Raw genomic sequence first — 19,195 nt, forward strand, 5'->3', positions numbered from 1 at the left:
TTTCTCACCAGCAAGTTTTCCTTAAGGAAGTAACCATGAGCAACGTCTCTTACTTTTCCCATTGACAAGACCTCATTCCACAAAGAAGACAAGGAAGAATCAGCCCTTTGGCTTCTAACCCATTCATCCCTTGAAACCGAAGGAAGAACAGGCAAAGAGACTACAGGCTCTGCAGGACACATACCGTCAGAACACCCTGAAACAGTCGGGTCTAACACTTTAACTTTGCTTTTCTGGGCACGTGTCACGGCACAGACTGGAAAAACCTCTGGATCACTCCCACCATTATCTTGTTTCTTAGCCACAATTGGCTTAGAAATAACCACTGGAGGCGGCGGCACGTCAGCCCACACCGTGCTACCAGCCAAGTCGTTACCCAAAATCATAACAACCTCATCTATTGGCAATGCAGGGCGCACCCCGACTGGCACAACGCCCTTTACCAGGTCACACTCCAACACCATATTATGGCGTGGCACGGGAATCAAGCCTAACTCCATACCATGCATTAGAACAAAATCCCCCGTTTCAGTGACCGGTGAAAAGGGTAGTGCAGATTCAACAATAAATGAGTGTTTAGCACCTGTGTCACGCAACACTTTAATGGGCACACGCTCTTCACCACCCACCAAGGACACACGCGCATCGATAATAAATGGCTCAAAACCAGAACCACTGGAGCTGCTTGACCCTACACTTACAGGCCTCTGGTCTGAAATAGTAGAGCACAACATAGTTGGAGCATGCAAGGAGGAGTGCTGTTCAAAGTAACCCCGCGACTTCAACAACGGACACTGTCCTTTCCAATGACCCACACCCTGGCAGTAATTACAAACCCTGGCATCATCAGTTCCTGTATAGGAGGACGTACCAGTACGTGATGGACCAGATTTCGGAAACTTGTTACCAGCGCGAGAATTACCACCGTTATCTCCACTTTTCCATTCAACTCCAGAGCGCGCATAACTACCTTTATGCGTCAACACAAAATCGTCAGCCAACTCAGCCGCTTTAAGCGCAGTGGTGGGCTTCTGCTCATTAATATATGTTGCAACAGGTTGAGGGATTGCATTTTTAAATTGTTCCAAGACAACCAACTCACAAAGCCTGTCAAACGAATCCACTCCTGCAGAAGAACACCACCGGTTAAAATGAGACAGCAAATCACGGACAAACTCTACATTTGTTTGCGTATCCCCCTTGACCCAACTACGAAACTTTTGGCGATATGCCTCGGGAACCAACTGATACGCTTTTAAGACAGTGATTTTACCATAGCATAGTCCAAATTGTCAGAATCACATAACGCCGAATATGCATCTTGAGCCCTTCCTGTAAGAACACACTGCAGCATCAGTACCCTATCTGAATCTGGCCATTCTTTAGCATCTGCTACCCGTTCAAATAAAATGAAGTATCGGGGTTACGCTCATTAAACTTCGGTAACAACCGCAAATTAGCCCCAATATCAATACCACAAGATGAAGTGGTGGAAAACTGGTCCCCCATACCCGACTCAGCTAGGGAAATCTTTCCATCCCTGATCATCGTTAATTTAGAGTGTTCTAGTTCCAATCTCTCAGTGTGTTGCCGAATTTTCTCCAACTCAAGTTGCTTCTCCATGTCTGCTTGTAACCGTATCTTCAACAACTCTTTCTGCTGCTCGAATGTCAACCCAGTCGCAGATATACCAATTGGCCCCAGTGCTGATCCTACAAAGTCTAGGCCCAACTCTCCTTTAACCAAAACCCCTTCTTCATACAATGAAGACAACACCGCAGCTAAAATCTCCCCCTTTTTTTTTTTACTATCAATACTAAAACCATAGTGGTCAGCGATCTGAATTAACTGCTCCTTCTTACAGCTTTTCACAAACTCCTCCGTAGGTGCCTTCACAAACTCTTCAACTGAAGCCATAGCGGTTTACAGGTACTCAACAGAATGCAACGTGTTAACCAATTAAATAAGTGTGAGGTAAAAGTTACCCATGAAGTATTTCCCCCTAACTGCCTAACCCAAGCTTGCTAAACTCAACCCTAGTCTTCATGTGGGGACCGCGGCGGGTACTTATGACACTGAATACCTTAGCGCGGATAAGGCTGCCCGTAATAGGCAACCTCTCCGGGACCAAAGCTGTGCTCCCGAGACAACTGCTCTCAACCCCGTTTGCCCACAACACTACAGAAAAAAAACAAAAAACTGACGAGTCCCAAAGGGGAAACGCCATACAGCCTAACGGGGAAAACTCACACACCAAATCCAGTCAGTAACACGTACCTTCTGTTCAGCACCCTGAAGTCTGACCTTAAGCCAAAAACACTTCCACAATAACTACTAAAACACAAGGTGTATCTCCCAAAAATAAACTAGAACAGCTTGTAAACTAAACACCAAATCAGCAACCTGAATGAGGTTTAACCAAACAAACTAATGGACGAGTCCCCAATTTGTCACGCTCCGACTCTTGAGACCTGACAAATATGAGAAATACACCCCTTGAAGGAATAACAAAGAGTAATTTATTGAACAGAAATCAAATTATGTAAAGGCCAATGAAATACTAATAATATAGAGTATGAATATCAGTATAATCAGTAGTGTAAGGTGTGCATGAGGGGAAAGGTGTGTGTATGTTGTAAAGTGTACAAAACAATATACATAAGGCCATGCTGCTGATCTCGTCACACTGGCAGCGTGCCTGCAAAGGAAAAAACAACAAATTAAACCAAACCCAACAACTCAGGACAACTCAAACCATACCAACCAGAAGCAGCAGAGGGAAGGGCCGAATGGGCCACAGGGCCTTGATTATATAGGCCTGGGAGCACCGACCCAGGTGTTCCCAGTTGACACCAATGAAACCCCAGGCACAAAACAAACACCAGACACTTGGTGACACCAGGGGTCGCCACACTTAGAAACCAAAAAAAGGAGCCAACATTAGTTACAAATCACTTTCATTACAGCCCAATGGTTTGTATCTAGTTCATCTTTCCTGCTGAAGATCACATTTGCAACAGTGTGGTTGTCGTAAGTAAAACTCTCTCTATAAGTAAAGTTGTGTTCCATTTACATTGGAAGTCAGAACTGGGTGACATCCAGGTCATAATCTTCAGTAGTTGTGAACTGTGGACTTGGACTTGCTTAAATTGAGCTGAAGACGTTTCAACCGTCATTCAAGAGGCTTCTTTAGTTCTAATTAGTTAGTAGGAACCAGGTATTTAACCTCTGAGGCTTATACCGGGCTAGAGAGTTGTTAAGTTGAACAATGCAGATAGTTCACCCCTCCCACTTTCAGATTGTTGGTTTCACCTGAGAAAAGGTGTGAATGGGTTGTTATGGTTACCTGAGGCAGCCAGTCATCCACAGCCAACTACTAAAGAATACCATTTACATTGGAACTTGTAAGAGGTTGCAAATTCCAACCACAAACGGAATGCACCATAACGACCTCACTTTATTGATTCCTTCAACATATGAAACAACAGCAGGCATCTGTTTGAGATCATAGAGAAAAAACGAAGTAAAATTACAATCTTGGCTGCTTACAATGACTATATAAACAACAAGAGATTGAAAAACAATGAATAAGGATTGTTGAGTTCCCATTTGAAGGAAGTCTTCCATTTTCTGCCCCATTACACCATCACCTCCCACCCCCACCCGCCAGTTGAAAATGTTGCACTGAATTCTCTAGAACTGTAAGATATTTGTTATAAGCGTTCTCAATCTGTGATAGAAAATGACCCTTTAGTTCTGGATAAATGTCCAGATTTCAATTGATTTTGTAAATTAGACATTCATAAGAGACGCACTGTTTAATCTTCAGTGTGGCACCCTGGAGGAGGGAGGCCCCGGAGGGAATCTGACGGAGCGCAACCTCCAGGATGCTCAGCGACTCTTCCTGATGAACGATGTGGTCCAGCCAGTTACTGTCAACCCTCTGCTCACTCAGGACAACCTGCGTTTCTCTAAGCTAGTGGTGGACATCGTGCAGAGCCGAGAAACTCTCTACCACGTCATGTACATTGGCACGGGTGAGAAAGAGGCAACAGAGCTGTTTTTAGATTATTAACTTACCTTCAAAATACTAATGAGTTCATTTGTCCATCTTGTCAGAATACGGCACCATTTTGAAAACACTCTCTACAACCAATAAAAGTCTTCAGGGCTGCTACCTGGAGGAGCTCAGGATCCTCCCTGAAGGACAAGTCAAGCCAATCAGGAGCCTGAAAATCCTCCACACTGACAGGTCCTTGTTTGTGGGACTTGATGACAGACTGGTGAAGATCCCTTTAGCGCGATGTTCCAACTATCCAAACAAAAGGTACATCCTTTCAACTTCACGCCGATGTGAGATTTTTTGGTAACACTTCACAATAAGGGTACATTAATTAAATGTTACTGCTTTCAGTTTTAACCATTTATAAATGTTATTCAGGTTCATTCATGTATTATTCATAGGTCATAGGTCTATCCATCCATTTTCTACCACTTTATCCCATATGACACCAATGTTAATGTCATATGGGATTAGGCAAATTAGACACTCTAAACATGCACCCCCTGCCCCATAAACCCTCATGTGGAGGATAAAGTGGTAGCAAATGGATGAATGATTTTACAGTTTCAACTTGAGGCTGCTCTAGTGGATCTGCTGTAGCTCTGTTGTCTCTGGATGTGTTAATAAAGAGGTTCTCTTAACATTACTTTTTTCACAACCATTAGGGAACCTTTGTCCCTGTCCACATGTATCCGGAGTACAGCGGCAGCGGTCTGTGATGCCGCTCGTGATCGCCGACGCTGTACCTAAATACACCACTCCACTTTAAAAGACTCCTGTTAAATATAGAGGTTTCCCTGGTAGTGGTAGGAGATTAACCCACATTTTTAGGATTATTAAGTAGTTTTTAGGATTATTAAGTAGTACCTACTAGCACGCTTAGAACCTCAACGGAGCTGGTACTAAAGATAGTACCCTGGTACTATGCTAGTGGAAACGTTACTTAAACCGTGGCGTGGCGTGGCGTGGCGTGGCGTGGTGAGGCGAGTAGAGCCAGTGGAAATGTGCCAAAAGGGATCTGGATTGTATTTTCCTTTTAAGACATTTTTGGTCTCTGAGTCTATCTTCCATATCATGTTGGCTCTGCCTTGCCCCATCTCCTTGTGATGGCTTTTTTTACAGGTTGCTAATAAGTAGGGATGGGAATCAGTATCAGTCAGTATCGGTATCGTTCAGATAGATTGTTCAGATTGTAAGTATTTAAAGAATATTTATTATATTTTTCCAGCAGTGTTCTCTCAAATAGCTAAACATGTAACAGGTGTTGTGCAGCCATTTATCTTCAGAAACATTTACACTTCTTTTTCCCATTTCCTTTACATAAATTGTATTTTCTATTCTCTTCATTAGGTGATGATATAGTGTTGTGCATTTCTTTGAATTGTAAATTCCAATTATGGTTCTAATTATTCCATTCCTATCCAAATTTATACTATTCTTAATTTTTCTGCCCTTAATTGTAAGTATTTAAAGTTACGCAATGAAATCCATTGTTTCAACTCTTGAAAACTCAAGACTGAGAATTGCAATATTTTATTATTGTACATAATGCTAAGTTCAACTAATAACAGTAAAAATGTTATTCACTATATTAAAATGTGAACCTGCGGAAACAATCTGCAGACAATCGCCACACATTGCTTTTTAAATCTATGAGCCTGTTCAGTCTGCTGCAAATTTACTAAGACAGACTTAGTAATAAAAGAGACAAACAGGAGTGGGTGTCCAAGTCTGGCAGGGCCACAGTAAAATGCTGACAAAGATGATTATGTTAAGAGCCTGTTTTATTTCCCCCTGCTTTTGTACTCTTTGTTCACATTTTGGCATGCCTCACAGCAGACATTACATAACTGGGTGATTAATGAATAAATTCACAACTAAAATATGCTGATAAAATGTTTTATGATGCACTGTTGACAAAGAAAAAACTTAATACTTTAGGATTATTAGAGGATCCTGCTGAGTAGCCAGAACAAATTAAATGGTGGAGCATTAGGGTAAGAATGATAATACCACTATATGTGACAAAATAACCCATTCTTTTAATGTTTAACAACAAGTGGTTTATTGCACTCATTCCCGCAGCCCCTAGCGTTCTGGCGGTGAATTGCAATACCATACTAAAAACTGCAACGCACTACCCCGTCAAAGCGTCTGTATGGTCACGGATTTGAATACGCGGAGTACTATAACGGAACCCTAAGAGTGACATATAAATCCAAATTGACTTTTAAATGCTCCTTTTGGCCTCCTGTGGAGGGGGGTTTTAGGGTGGAGGGGTATCTATAAGGTCAGGTATCTAAGCATCTGTCGCAAGATGCAATATTAAGGCTAAGTGTGACACTTTCTCTCCAGAAATTGAAAATAAAATAAAGTGATACCTCAGTTATTACATTATTGGCTCAGTTATTACACATTTGATATTACATTATCAAAGGATTTTTTTAATGCAAGGCCAATAACGTAATAAGTTATTACGTTATTGGCTCAACAACTTAATTACATTGTTGGCAATTGTTGTCTCCCTCGAAGTGCAGGGCTATAGCTGTGGAGCTAACGTTAATGCTAGCTTGGCATTCTGTTGAAATTTCGGCACTTCCAAAAACAATCGGTCTTTCGTCTAATACCAAGCTGGAACTATAAACGCGGAACAAAAAATCACTCCGAAGAGGAAACAAACTCAGACTATGGTTATCATGTAAAACTTAAACAGAAAACTCTCCAAACGGAAGAAAACAAAGCTTCAAAACGAAAATTAACTCAAAAGCACAATCCTATTGATTGGCGATCTTTAACTAACAAAGAATGAGGTCAAAAACAAAGCGCAATCTAAATGATTGGATCTAATCAATCTGACTAATAAAAGGTAAGTCACAATCATTGGAGTTCCTAAAAGGCTGTGAAAATGAACAAACAGAAATCTCTCCCAAGGAGGAAAACAAAAGAGGCTATAAATCTTAACTAAGGTATCAGCTAACAGGCTATGATAAGAAACCTTATCAAAGAAAGCGTCGCTCACAAAGAGGATAAAAAACTTGTGGAATCTGTGGCTGTGACAAGGAGCTCTGGTGATCAGGCATGGGCGAAAACACACTGGCACTGAAACAGGGAAACAGAGAGTTTTTAAGGTTCACATGGCTTAATTGTCAGCAGGTGTGTGTAATCAGGACCGGCAGGCCGGCAGAGGAGGGGGCGGGGCAAACTGCCGGAGTGACATCATCGTGACTGCCATTAAGCCATTTTAATATGTCCATCTTCAAATGGCTTAGGCTACATGTGCCTGCTCCTGATATTATTTGAGCGGTCAACGTAAATCTTGATAACCTGACAAGAAGTTAAAGGTTAAGAGCAAGATGTGATCTTTTTCTTAAATTAAACTTCTAAATAATTAAATAGTAGTACAGATTTTACCTGCATAATCTCAAATTAATTTGCAAATAGAAAACACAGATATTATTTGGTGGGGGAGGTGGGGCTGTGTAGAAATGTGAGTTTTTAAAGATTATGTTGAATCACAGCTACTGATTTAATTACCTGAACTCCTTTTAGTGACTGCATGGAGGCTCGGGATCCGTACTGTGGCTGGGATCACAAACAGAAGCGCTGCACCACCATTGAGGAGTGCTCCAACATGAATCAGTGGACACAAAACATCACCGAGTGTCCAGTAAGAAACACACACACTGTGCTCTTCAGGAAAAAAGTAGAGATTATTTATTCTCTCATCTGTTCTATAGGTGAGGAACCTAATGCAGGATGGTGGGTTTGGTGTTTGGGCGCCATGGCAGCCCTGTAACCACGATGACGGTGAGGGTTCCGTCAGCAGCTGTGTGTGTCGGTCCCGCTCATGTGATGGACCTGTGGCCCGCTGTGGTGGAGTGGAATGCAAGGGACCAACCATCCAGGTGGCAAATTGTTCCAGGTACATGTCATGTGCAGAATAAATCATCAGTTAAATATTAATTAACTGTTAGCAAATGTTTATACCAGCATTAAGTAATGTTAATTAATGTACCTTTATTGGAAAGTGTTATCGATAAAGTTTGTATTTGTGTGCCATAACAGGCTAAAACAAATGTAGTTATGTTTCCTCTCTGACCTCACGTCCTGCAGGAATGGCGGTTGGACTCCCTGGTCCTCATGGGGCCAGTGTAGCAGCAGCTGCAGTATAGGATTTGAAGTGAGACAGCGATCCTGCAACAACCCCTCGCCTCGCCATGGTGGTCGAGTCTGCGTTGGCCAGGGTCGAGAGGAGAGGTTAGGAGGAGTGTGCAGATGTTGGCATCAGACTTTGGTTGCACATTGAGGGTTAGAGTTAATCTAAATCAGCCATTCCCAAACTTCAGAGTGCCAGGGCCCACTTTGTCTCTGAAAATCCTCCACAACATAAATAACAATTATTATTAAAATTAACAAAATAACATTGAGTATGTATGCTGACCAGCTGACACTGGATACTTGGACATAAAATGTCCACACTTTTGGAATCACTGGTCTAAATTTACGCTTTTGTGTTTCCAGGCTGTGCAATGAGAAAAAACCATGTCCACTACCAGTGCTGTGGACAATGTGGAACCCCTGGTCTCACTGCAGTGCTGAATGTGGAGGTGGTGTCCACTCCAGGACCAGAACCTGTGAGAATGGAAACAGTTGTCCAGGATGTGCCACGGTACGACAATGCTTGGCTAACATTTTACATCTTCCATACACTAGATCAGGGGTGTCAAACTCAGGGGTGTTTACTCTTAACCAGACAACACATTTTCCTTTTCGTCACATGTTTGAAAAGGAGCAGGCAGAGGTATAAACTTATATGTACACACGACTCAATTTATGAACCATATATTTGTATACAGTATTTCCATTACTGTCCTGAATTAAACTGCTGTTCTTCATCCATATTTTTATTTAAAATGTGTTTTTTGTATATTCTTTTAAACTAATATATGTTTTACTCTGCTTTAATTTATCTGTTAGACTGTTCCATAACCCCCGAGATTGAAACACAGATACTTTTTAAAGTTGTCCTGGCATACTGCATTTTTAAATTTAGTTTCCCTCTTAAATTATATCCTCAATGTCTCTCTGAAAACAATGTCTTTATTTTACTTGGAAGTAAATTATTTCTTGCTTTAAATATTATTTGTGCTGTTTTAAACTGAATCAGATCTGGAAATTTTAGGGCTTGTATTTTTAAGAAGAGTTTGTTTGTGTTTCACACCTCTGAACTAGATGCAGACTTCTTTAATTAAACACTAATACTAAGGGCCAATTGCATGAACTCAAGACTCTAATATTCATGTATTTCAGCAGTGCCATGTCTCTGTTTTACAGATGAATGACTGGAAACATCTGAATCAATCAATCAATGAATGAATGAATGAATGAATGAATGAATCAATCAATCAACCAACCAATCAATCAATCAATCAATCAATCAATCAATCAATCAATTAATCAATCAATCAATCAATCAAACTTCATAGGTCAAAAACAAGGAAAACAGCACACCACCCAACAACCATTTTAGCCAACATATGTCTGGTATTATGTTTTAAACAGTAATGGGGATGTGAAGAAGTGAGGAAAAGAAGTAAAGAAGTGAGGTCACGAGGGAATATACTTGAGACTTAAATACAACTTAAGACAAAAAAGAAAAGAAAATTAAAAACATAAGTAGTAACAGATAAAATGAAATAAATAAGTACATTTTAAAAAAAGTAAGTAAGCAGTATTGTGAGCAATACTGCTGTTATTTAAAAATAAAAACTCTCTCATCAGTATTAATTATATGATTCATCCACTGCATATTGCAGGAATATAAGGTCTGTAACCTGGATGCTTGCCCTGAGGTACGCCGCAACACCCCGTGGACCCCCTGGATGCCAGTCAGCATCAGTCAAAACGGGTCCCGGCAAGAACAGAGGTTCAGATACACCTGTCGGGCGCTGCTACCTGATCCCCAGCAGTTTCAGCTGGGCAGGAAGAAGGTAGAGACCCGCTTCTGTCCTAGTGATGGATCTGGATCCTGTCAGACTGACTGTAAGTGCAGAGAATGTTTTGACTCCACTTGTTACCATGGTAGTGTGATCAACAACAGAGGCGTGTGCAGTGACCATCTGCTTATCTGTATGTCGCCCATTTAATCCACTTATTTGGGACTTTGAGATTTTTTACTGATCGATATTTAGTCCAAATAAGTAGAGCTGACAAGCTGTAAATGTCATTTAGTTTTTATCCTAACTTGTGAATGTGTGACAGGCCATTCACAAGTGTCTTGCCCAAGGACACACAAAATAAAAACATAATGAAATATTTGTCATATTTGTATGTCAATAATTAAAAAATTTGATTCTGGGCATACTGCAAAAATCTAATGTTTCATAAAAGAGTGCTAAGTTTGCCTCTAAAAAGTTTTTCTATTCGTTTTCTCTCTCTTAACTCTTCCTCTGTGCTTATCATCATGTAAAGAGGATGGTTCTTTAATTTGTTTTCCAGCACTGGTTGAGGACTTGGTAAAGACCAGTGGCCAAACGCTGTCTCAGCCTCAAGATGCTCTCTGGGGATCATGGGAACTGTGGTCCAGCTGTTCACAGCAGTGTTACAGAGGCTTCCGTACCCGGAAACGTAGCTGCTCCACGGCCGAGGGCAGGACCAACCCAAGCTCATGCGTGGGGTCCCCAGTGGAGTATCAGGACTGCAACACTCAGCCCTGTCCAGGTAACTGGAAGGTTTTGACAATGAGGTTGTAAATTTTATGGATAAAGTCAACTGTTTTGTATGTTTCCTGCCTGTACCAGTGAGTGGAGCATGGTCTTGCTGGTCCTCCTGGTCCCAGTGCTCATCCAGCTGTGGAGGTGGACACTATCAGCGGACTCGGACATGCAGCAGCCCACCTCCTGCTAATGGAGGAGACATCTGTATTGGCCTGCACACTGAAGAGGCTCTCTGCAACACACATGGTTGTGAAGGTAAATCAAATGCTCCATGTGGATATATTTTCAAATTAGGGCTGCGACTATTATTTTCATATTTGATTTTTTTGTTACCATAGTAACCGTTTTAAAAAATCTCAGAAAATATTGAAAAATGTCGGTTCTCACATCAATTTAACATTACATTTAATTAATTAGATGAATCGTTGCAGCAATTATTCAAATTCTAAACACGACTTTGCAGAAACAATTGGTCTGAGCAGAGATTTAACTAATTACTAATTAGTTGCCTTTTTTCTGCCTTTAGACATTTTGCCATGTTGTCAATGACTTCATAACTTTGCTTGGAAATTGTTGTACTTAGTTTATTGTCATTTATAATGGATGATATGGACTATGTACAGTAGATGTATGAATTTTTCAGAATCTCTGGATTTAATTATAATTCCTTGTGCCACAATTCAATAAATAATCTAATTTCGATTCAAAATGGATTCAGCACATTCAGCACATTTGAGGGTCTACTCTGCTGTGTGCTAAGAAAATCATGAAATCAGAGTAAAGTTTTTCAAAGATTAAGTAGCTTTTATTTATTTTATTTTTGGAAAACACAAGCACATTTTTTTTTCATTTAATTCAATTATATTCAATTTATTGCTATATAACCCTAACCCGGAGGGACAAGTGTGCTGTTGGTGGCTGCACAGTGGAGCACAGTGTTTTACACAAACTTCCAGCCTCAGAGGATTTTATATATGAAGCTAATGTGCCGGATAAAGTCAGCAAACGTGTGTTCGTCTGTTCGCACTACTTTGCAGCTCATAACTGACCATTCTGACACGTCCTAATTGAAAATATTTGTTCAGTACGTCCTCCATGACCGGAGCACAGACTCAGTCTGATACATTCACATACAGCAGCAGTTTATGCAGCTCGCCGCTGGCAATCAGTGGTGCTGCACTCTCTGTGAAAATCAGTAAGACATAGGGCCACCACCGCTGAACGCCCAACGGCGAGCGGCGAGCTGCCTAAACTGGCGCTGTATGGTGGCGATCAGCGGTGCTGTCCCTAAGTGTTTTTAACTGATTTACAGTTGGGCAGTGTTCGGCTCGATCCTTATGTAGGACGTCCCTTCCTGTGACGGCACTCTTGCTGTTTTCTGCGCATGCTGCCATGTTGATATTGTCAGAGAACTAGTGGAGGGAGGGGGAGAGGAATGGAGCAGAGGGAACAGGATCTGAGCGAGTGAGCGCAGTAAAGAGGACAAATCAGAAACCCCCTGGAAGAAGTGGGTGTGTGTTTGCCTGTGTCTCATTTGCATATAAGGGGACCATGCACGAAAACCGAGCGTTCTGAAAGGGGCGGGTTTAGCAGGGTTATTGAACTGCTATGGTGCTTCATCCTTATGGTATTTTGACCAAAGCATGTCACTGACATGTTCATTAGGACACCAGGGAACTATTTTAATGGGGGAAATAGGGTATAATATGTCCCCTTTAAGATAAACCTGCCCAAGTATCCTGGGTATAACGAAGAAAAATTAAGCCTTCGCTGAAAGGATGTAGGTGTTTTGAAATGAAACACTCTGTGGGTCATGTCAAGCTGAATTAAAGCCAGTCAAAATTGGACCAAAAAAACTATGAATCTATTTTTTGACACCTCTAATAAATATGCTTTATAGATTCACCAACGCCCAAGATTAAATAATAATAAAATAATACAAATATTTTTATGAATTCTGATGGAAAATCTCTCGTCAGCTTGTGATGAATCAATATGTTTGTCAAGAAGGCAAACATGATTGGTGGGGCTATTCCCAGCAGAAAAAAACACATTAATAAAACAAGACAGGTTCAAATATAGATGGATGCAACTTAAAAGGCGATAAAGGTCTACTTTTTCATTTGTTCATCAGGTTTGGTGGAATGGACGCAGTGGGGGGATTGTGATGAGGACGGTCTGCAGCGTCGCACTTGTCGCTGCGGCAAGGACCTAGCGGCTGAGTCCACTTCCTGTCAGGGAAATGTCACCCAGTCCAGGCCATGCCAGCCACATGAAGTCCCAGGTCAATGCATGTTCTTATACATAAAATTAAAAATAAATAAATACAATTCAGCAGACTGATGCTGCTTTAAGTGGGAGATCTACTTCACTAATGTTGACTCAGTGAAACCTCTGAGGGAAAATCACTGCTTGACCTTTTTTTTGTCATTGATCTGTCTCCTCTAGTGATTTTGCCAGGACAGGACGACCACAGCTGTGGAAGTAAGTCAAAACAAGTGATGTCTTTCAACGCCTCAGTTTAACTCAAGTGTACCACACGGTTGCAAATAGCAAATATGGTGCATTCCGTTTGTAGTCAGAACTGAATTTTTGATGCCATGGAGTGTTCTATACACAGAAAGTCAGATACTTAAACTCTAACGTGCACCTAGTGGGTGTACAATTAACTAGTATCTGAATGTGCAAGCCAGTATTTTCGGAAATAGGTCATTGGTCTGGAAAACAGATTAAAGGTTTTCTCAAAAAACAACTACCAACCTTTGTGAGGATTTAGAGATCGACAAACCTTTGTTTGACATTTGTTTGACATATGAGATTTGACAAACCTCATAGTTTTACAGGATCCTGAATCTTATTCTCGTTTTCTTCTTCTTTCAGCCTTTACTTTGTTCCAGTTGGTCGCTGTGGGCTCAGCTGGTTTCTTTACGGCGGCGTTACTCTCCGCACTTGCCTTCACCTACTGCCAACACCTGAATCGGCCTTCAGCAGAGTTGGCGGTGATCCACCCCAGCGCGCCCAACCACCTCACCTTCAACAAGCAGGGCAACACCACGCCAAAGAACGAGAAGTACATCCCCATGGAGTTTAAGGTGAAACTGGCTGTATAGAGCTACAGGCGTTACATAATTCATTTTGCTCACAGCGCCATCTTGTCAGGGAAAGTTCAGTACCGGTGCCCAAACCCCTTGCCAGACCTCATTCTTATGGGGGCACAATTATTAGCCTACAGTACGTATATTTTTTATTATCCTAGACTCTATTCGCGCAGCATGTAGTCATCACGTTAAACTTAACCAACAGCAATATGACCAGGTATAGCCAACAACCAGTGCGTAATTTGTAAATCATAAGGTGCCGGAATGCAAAGTATACATATGACAGTGTAGGGATGACGAGACGGGCACAGGTGCGGGAACACATACAGAAAATGGTGCTGAACAACAACATGCAAATGCCCACTTACAATGCTGTGGGACTTACAAACCTCAGTTTAAAATAATATTCATGGTATAAATGTTATGACAATAATTTCCAATGCCCACATCACCACAGGTGGAACCATAGGCGTCAGATACGCTGGGGACATGTCCCAGCGTTAATGGTAAACAATTTTGTCCCCACCACTTATCAATTTATTATTAACACTCAAACTACCGTATGTATAATGTACCTACTCGAAATACCATAGTGGTCATTTTGACCGTTCATAATTCATTTGCATATAATTTCAATAATCAAAGTACAACGTGAAAAAATAGATGTGTAATGTGAATACAGGTGATGAGGAAGCAAAATGTGACTTCTAACAAGTGAGATAATGTGTTCATTGACTAACAGAAATATACGCTGAATCCGCTTTTGAAATTACAGATAAAAGCTCCTTTTATTTTTTTTATTAATAACTCAATAGAAATTAATTATTTCTTTAAACTTAAAACTGTTTAATTAAGAATGCATTAACATATGTATATCAAATCATTTCACTTCTCTCTTGCCACTCCTGTGGGGCCTTTGCGCTCAGTTGCGATGCGCACGATGAAGTTTCTCCATGTCATCAACACATTTTTTTCATAAAGAACTGAGGCATTTATTGCAGCCAGGTCGAGGGTATTACAAAACACTGCCACTGGTCATTTGCATTTGTTTTGCTCTGGTAGACGGTGAGTGATGCGTTGTCAGTTTTCAGCACCTGTGTGGTGAACAGCGGCATTTGCGTCTTTATGCATGGTGGAAGCTCTCTTCTGATTTTATTGACTGTGCCAACCAGGCACATATTTTTAATGTTTTAATGACAAAGAATGCAACATTAGTATTTATCAAGTAATTTATTTAGCTAATATGATAATATAAAATAAAAATGTAAGTAATTTTTTTTCAGAGATCTGTAGGGGGGGCCCTATGGCATGCCGGTGCCAGTTTTAAGCTTAAAGAGTTCACTGTGCACTTTAAATCCATAAACATTGAGCAAAAAAAGTAATCACAGAACCTGACAGACTGAATATATCTGGTCCCTATACTGCCCTCTGTTGCTTTTCATGAGTATGGAAACAGTTGGAGTGAAACATTATCTTTATACATTGCCCTCCTATAGTGTTGGAACAGTGAGGCCAATTCCTTTTTTTGCCATAGACTGAAAACATTTTGGTTTGATGAATATGAGACAAAAATAGGAGACAAAAGATGAACATTTCATCTTTTACTTCCAGGTAATGTTCTGATACACAACATAGAGGATAGCACCTTTTGTTTGAACCAACCCATTTTTCATGTGAGCAAACGTATTGAAACAGATAGACTTAAAAAGGATTAAAATGAGTAAGGCTTTTGTCTCATATTCATCTTTTGATGTCAAACGCAAATGTTTTCAGCCTATGGCAAAATAAAGGAATTGGCCTCACTGTTCCAACACTATTGGAGGCCACTGTATTACTGATAAATTTTCCCTCATTCTTCTTCAGAAAATGCTTACACATCACAATGAAAGCATGTATTGATATGTGTATAAGCATGTATATGATATACATGCATAAACCAGATATTTAAAATAATTATTGTTGGAGTCTGGTCAGATGTTGAAGTCTGGAGTTAAGGGGTAAAAGCTTCAGCTGTTTTGTCAGATTAAGAAAACTTCATGTTGTTTTCTCCAAAAACATTTTTTGCAGAAAACTGAATTCTATGAAAGCGAAGAATGATTTTTATACCCGCCTTGGGGTGTGGTTTCCCTTAGTGTTTCCAGTTGTGTGTCAGGGTAGCCAATAGAAGGAGGTTTGGATGTAAGGACAAATCATGTATATTCCACATTAGCTTAGTACAGCTAGTGAGAAGCAGGGTGTGGTCTGGAAGAACGTTTGAAATGTGAAGAGAGCAGGAAGGCATGTGAAGTGTATTATTGTTAACACTCAGTGCTGATGGATGTCTGGATCTTGTCAGACATCTTGACACCAAAGGTACTGAAAACAACCAGAATCTAACAGGAGGAACTTAAGGGAAACCTTACTTGCAACGCTCGTGCCCCCATCTATTTAAAATAAAGGTTTTATTAATGTCATTATGTGTCTCAAAATACAGTGAAGATTTACATACACACACTTTAACAACGGTAAGAAGTGTTACCAACCAAGCTGGCAGACCCCCGAACCATAGTAAAGAGACCTCTGAAGACCGCTAGCTCCTTTAGCTTGAATTAGCTCATTACTGCAACAACACATTAAACTACTGCACTTTGTCTGTGTTGAAGAACGGCACTGCAGGATGATACACAGCCTCTCTTATTATTGTGCGGCTCTCGCAAAAGAGGAATAACTCAAAATTTGCAGTGTGACAGAGATATTCACTTGCAGCTTGCTAATGTAAACACCCGGCACACATTACTTCCTGCTTCACCTAAACACCTCTCTGACGTCACATGCAACACTCAGTACACTCACATCTCATACCTCCTACAGCACACACATACACAGCTCCTCACACACACACACAAGTCACACACACCAGGATTAGCCTGTAACAGAAGTGTAAAAACATGGCGATCATTGGAGCTTAAGTTTCCCTTAGATTTACTCACAGCTGCCGATCAGGAAGCTGTGAATCTGGAATCAAACTTCAGCTTTAACTTTAACGACAGTGCTTGATATAAAGGGATCACTCTGCTTTGTGGGTTCCCATCACTCCATCTTCTTTGCTCACTTTGAGTGTGTTGATCCACCTCTGTCATCCTCAGTATCTTTGGTAATCCTGTAAAATTCTCTCCAATTAGCCTGTCCCTTCAATATCCTGTTTAAAACATCCACATCTTAATTTTTCATGACAACAGCTGATTGGGCAACAGTGAAACGTTACTCCCTTGCACTCCCTTGACCGGTGTTTCTTTAATGGCTGGAGTTTGTTCTCATACAAACCTGACATCTTGTTGAGACCAACAGCCACAAACCGAGCAGGAAAAAAAGAGCTGCTGGATCTATTGTTGTCTGTTGCGTTGTTGTCTGTCATGTTGCGTTCAATGTCGTTGTTTGTTGCTGTTGCACTGGTACGTTATGCCACCATTCCAAACCATACCGTACTATGATGGAAACACAGAATTTGTTGTGTGACATCAGCTGCTAGATCTATATGGTTTGTATATTACCTCTAAATTTCATAAGTTCATGTTTGTTTTTAGGTGACTGGTGTTCTTATTTTGTATTCAACAACAACAATGTCTTTGTCTCTACACTGTAGACGCTTAACAAGAACAACCTCCATGTGAATGAGGAGACATGCAACCACTTCCCCTCCCCACTGGCCTCCACCAATATGTTCAGCACCACCTACTATCCTCCAAATCTGGGCAAGTACGACTTCCATCCAGAGTCTCCCTGCAGGACCTACATGCACAGCTGAGGGAAGACTGGAGCCAACAGCAGCCTGGAGGGTTTCAAGAGATTATCCTGCTATTAGACACAACCCTAAAGGACAGTATATGAAAGGGAAAAAAATTAAAGGTGCCGTGAGTAAAATGTAGCAACATTTATTGGTGAAGAAGCATGTTGCTGCTGAATATCCCTCACCTCACTCTTCCCTTCCAAATGTGTTGGGGAACCTATGTAGCATTCTTCAAAAGTTAGTTTGTCCATGTGGGAGACTGTAAAGACATAGCAGTCCAAAAGGGCTGCCTCTGTAGAGCAGGGGTCGTTCTGGGCTAATGCAAAACAACTCATACATTCAGGTGCAAACTTATAACAATTAAGTACATTAAATATATGTTTTTCTTCAATTTCTGCTTAATGAAAATAATTTAAATGATTTAATTTTGGCCCTTTTTAAAGAAATATTCTCACATGCTTGCGATAAATAGCTTAGCTTAGCATGAAAGGTACCTGGTTCCAACCAGAGCTGTAAACTCAAATAAGTCTAATTAGCTAATTTGATCCCGGGTGTTCAGTCTTTGTGGTTGTGTGCAGGGCTGGTGTAGCTACTAGGGAAGCACAATATTATCGCCCTGTACAATTATTATTTGTTTTATGTTTATTTATTTTGCACAATGAAAAAAATCTACATCTGCTGCAACATGAGTATTATATATCTTCAGTTGGACACAGGGAAAAAAAACATATATATCAGTACTGATACATCAATGTATTTTAAAATAAAATACCAAATACCCAACTAATAAATGTATCAAAATAAACTACTGTATTTTTGTATTTTCAAAACACTGAAAATATTCAGATTTAAGGAACTCTTTATCAGTAACTTTATCTACTGTCTTGGCGTTCAGTAACAGATGGCCCACAATCAATCAGCAAACAATCCAAATGGATGATCTGACAACACTAATGGTGTGTTTCTTTACAGTACAGTTGCAATATAATATTTACTTAGAAGCCAATAATCATAACACGATGATACACAAATTCAGAGTCTAGAAGACTCAATTATTATCCAATCCAATCACTACATGGAGAACAAATAAATGAAAACATTTAAAACAGGGTAACTCAAATGTGGCTTTGGAAGCTGTGCTTCTTTCACAAGTCCAGGCAAATTAAAGTAGACACCAAGCACCATGACATCCAATCTGCAGCAGGACCTCAGGTATTGTATTCTTATGATGTCATCATGTTGTTTCAAAGAAATTGAACTGTATGTATTTTACAGTATTTTAAAAATACTTGACATTGCAGTATGTTGATACAAAATATGAAGGCATTTTCATCTTCTCAATAAAATACAAATTACAAAATAATATTATGTATTTGAAATACTTTTAACTTAAACCCAAATACCTAGTTATCAAGAAGTACTGCCCATCCCTGTGTACCAGTTATTGGCCCAAGCAAATCTATTGGCAAAAAGACCAATATCGTGCATCCATAGTAGCTACAGCATTTAGCTTCACTAAAATCGCAAACCTTCCTTATTACACATCTGTGTG

General features: G+C 40.4%; 1 protein-coding gene across 1 annotated transcript in view; it reads left to right on the forward strand.

Moving 5' to 3' along the window:
• Positions 1 to 17,786, forward strand: part of LOC122765177 (semaphorin-5B-like) — a 53,068-nt gene extending 35,282 nt beyond the window's left edge. The window contains exons 11-23 of the mRNA XM_044019305.1: positions 3,830 to 4,037; positions 4,120 to 4,327; positions 7,613 to 7,730; positions 7,801 to 7,985; positions 8,177 to 8,320; positions 8,585 to 8,732; positions 9,880 to 10,105; positions 10,562 to 10,783; positions 10,864 to 11,034; positions 12,914 to 13,063; positions 13,228 to 13,263; positions 13,660 to 13,871; positions 17,500 to 17,786. Coding sequence (XP_043875240.1) covers positions 3,830 to 4,037; positions 4,120 to 4,327; positions 7,613 to 7,730; positions 7,801 to 7,985; positions 8,177 to 8,320; positions 8,585 to 8,732; positions 9,880 to 10,105; positions 10,562 to 10,783; positions 10,864 to 11,034; positions 12,914 to 13,063; positions 13,228 to 13,263; positions 13,660 to 13,871; positions 17,500 to 17,661 — 2,190 coding nt within the window. The 3' untranslated portion in view covers positions 17,662 to 17,786. The remainder of the gene's footprint in view (positions 1 to 3,829; positions 4,038 to 4,119; positions 4,328 to 7,612; positions 7,731 to 7,800; positions 7,986 to 8,176; positions 8,321 to 8,584; positions 8,733 to 9,879; positions 10,106 to 10,561; positions 10,784 to 10,863; positions 11,035 to 12,913; positions 13,064 to 13,227; positions 13,264 to 13,659; positions 13,872 to 17,499) is intronic.
• Positions 17,787 to 19,195: the final 1,409 nt, after the last annotated feature.

The sequence above is a fragment of the Solea senegalensis genome, linkage group LG2 (genome assembly GCF_019176455.1).
Source record: "Solea senegalensis isolate Sse05_10M linkage group LG2, IFAPA_SoseM_1, whole genome shotgun sequence".
NCBI lineage: Eukaryota > Metazoa > Chordata > Actinopteri > Pleuronectiformes > Soleidae > Solea > Solea senegalensis.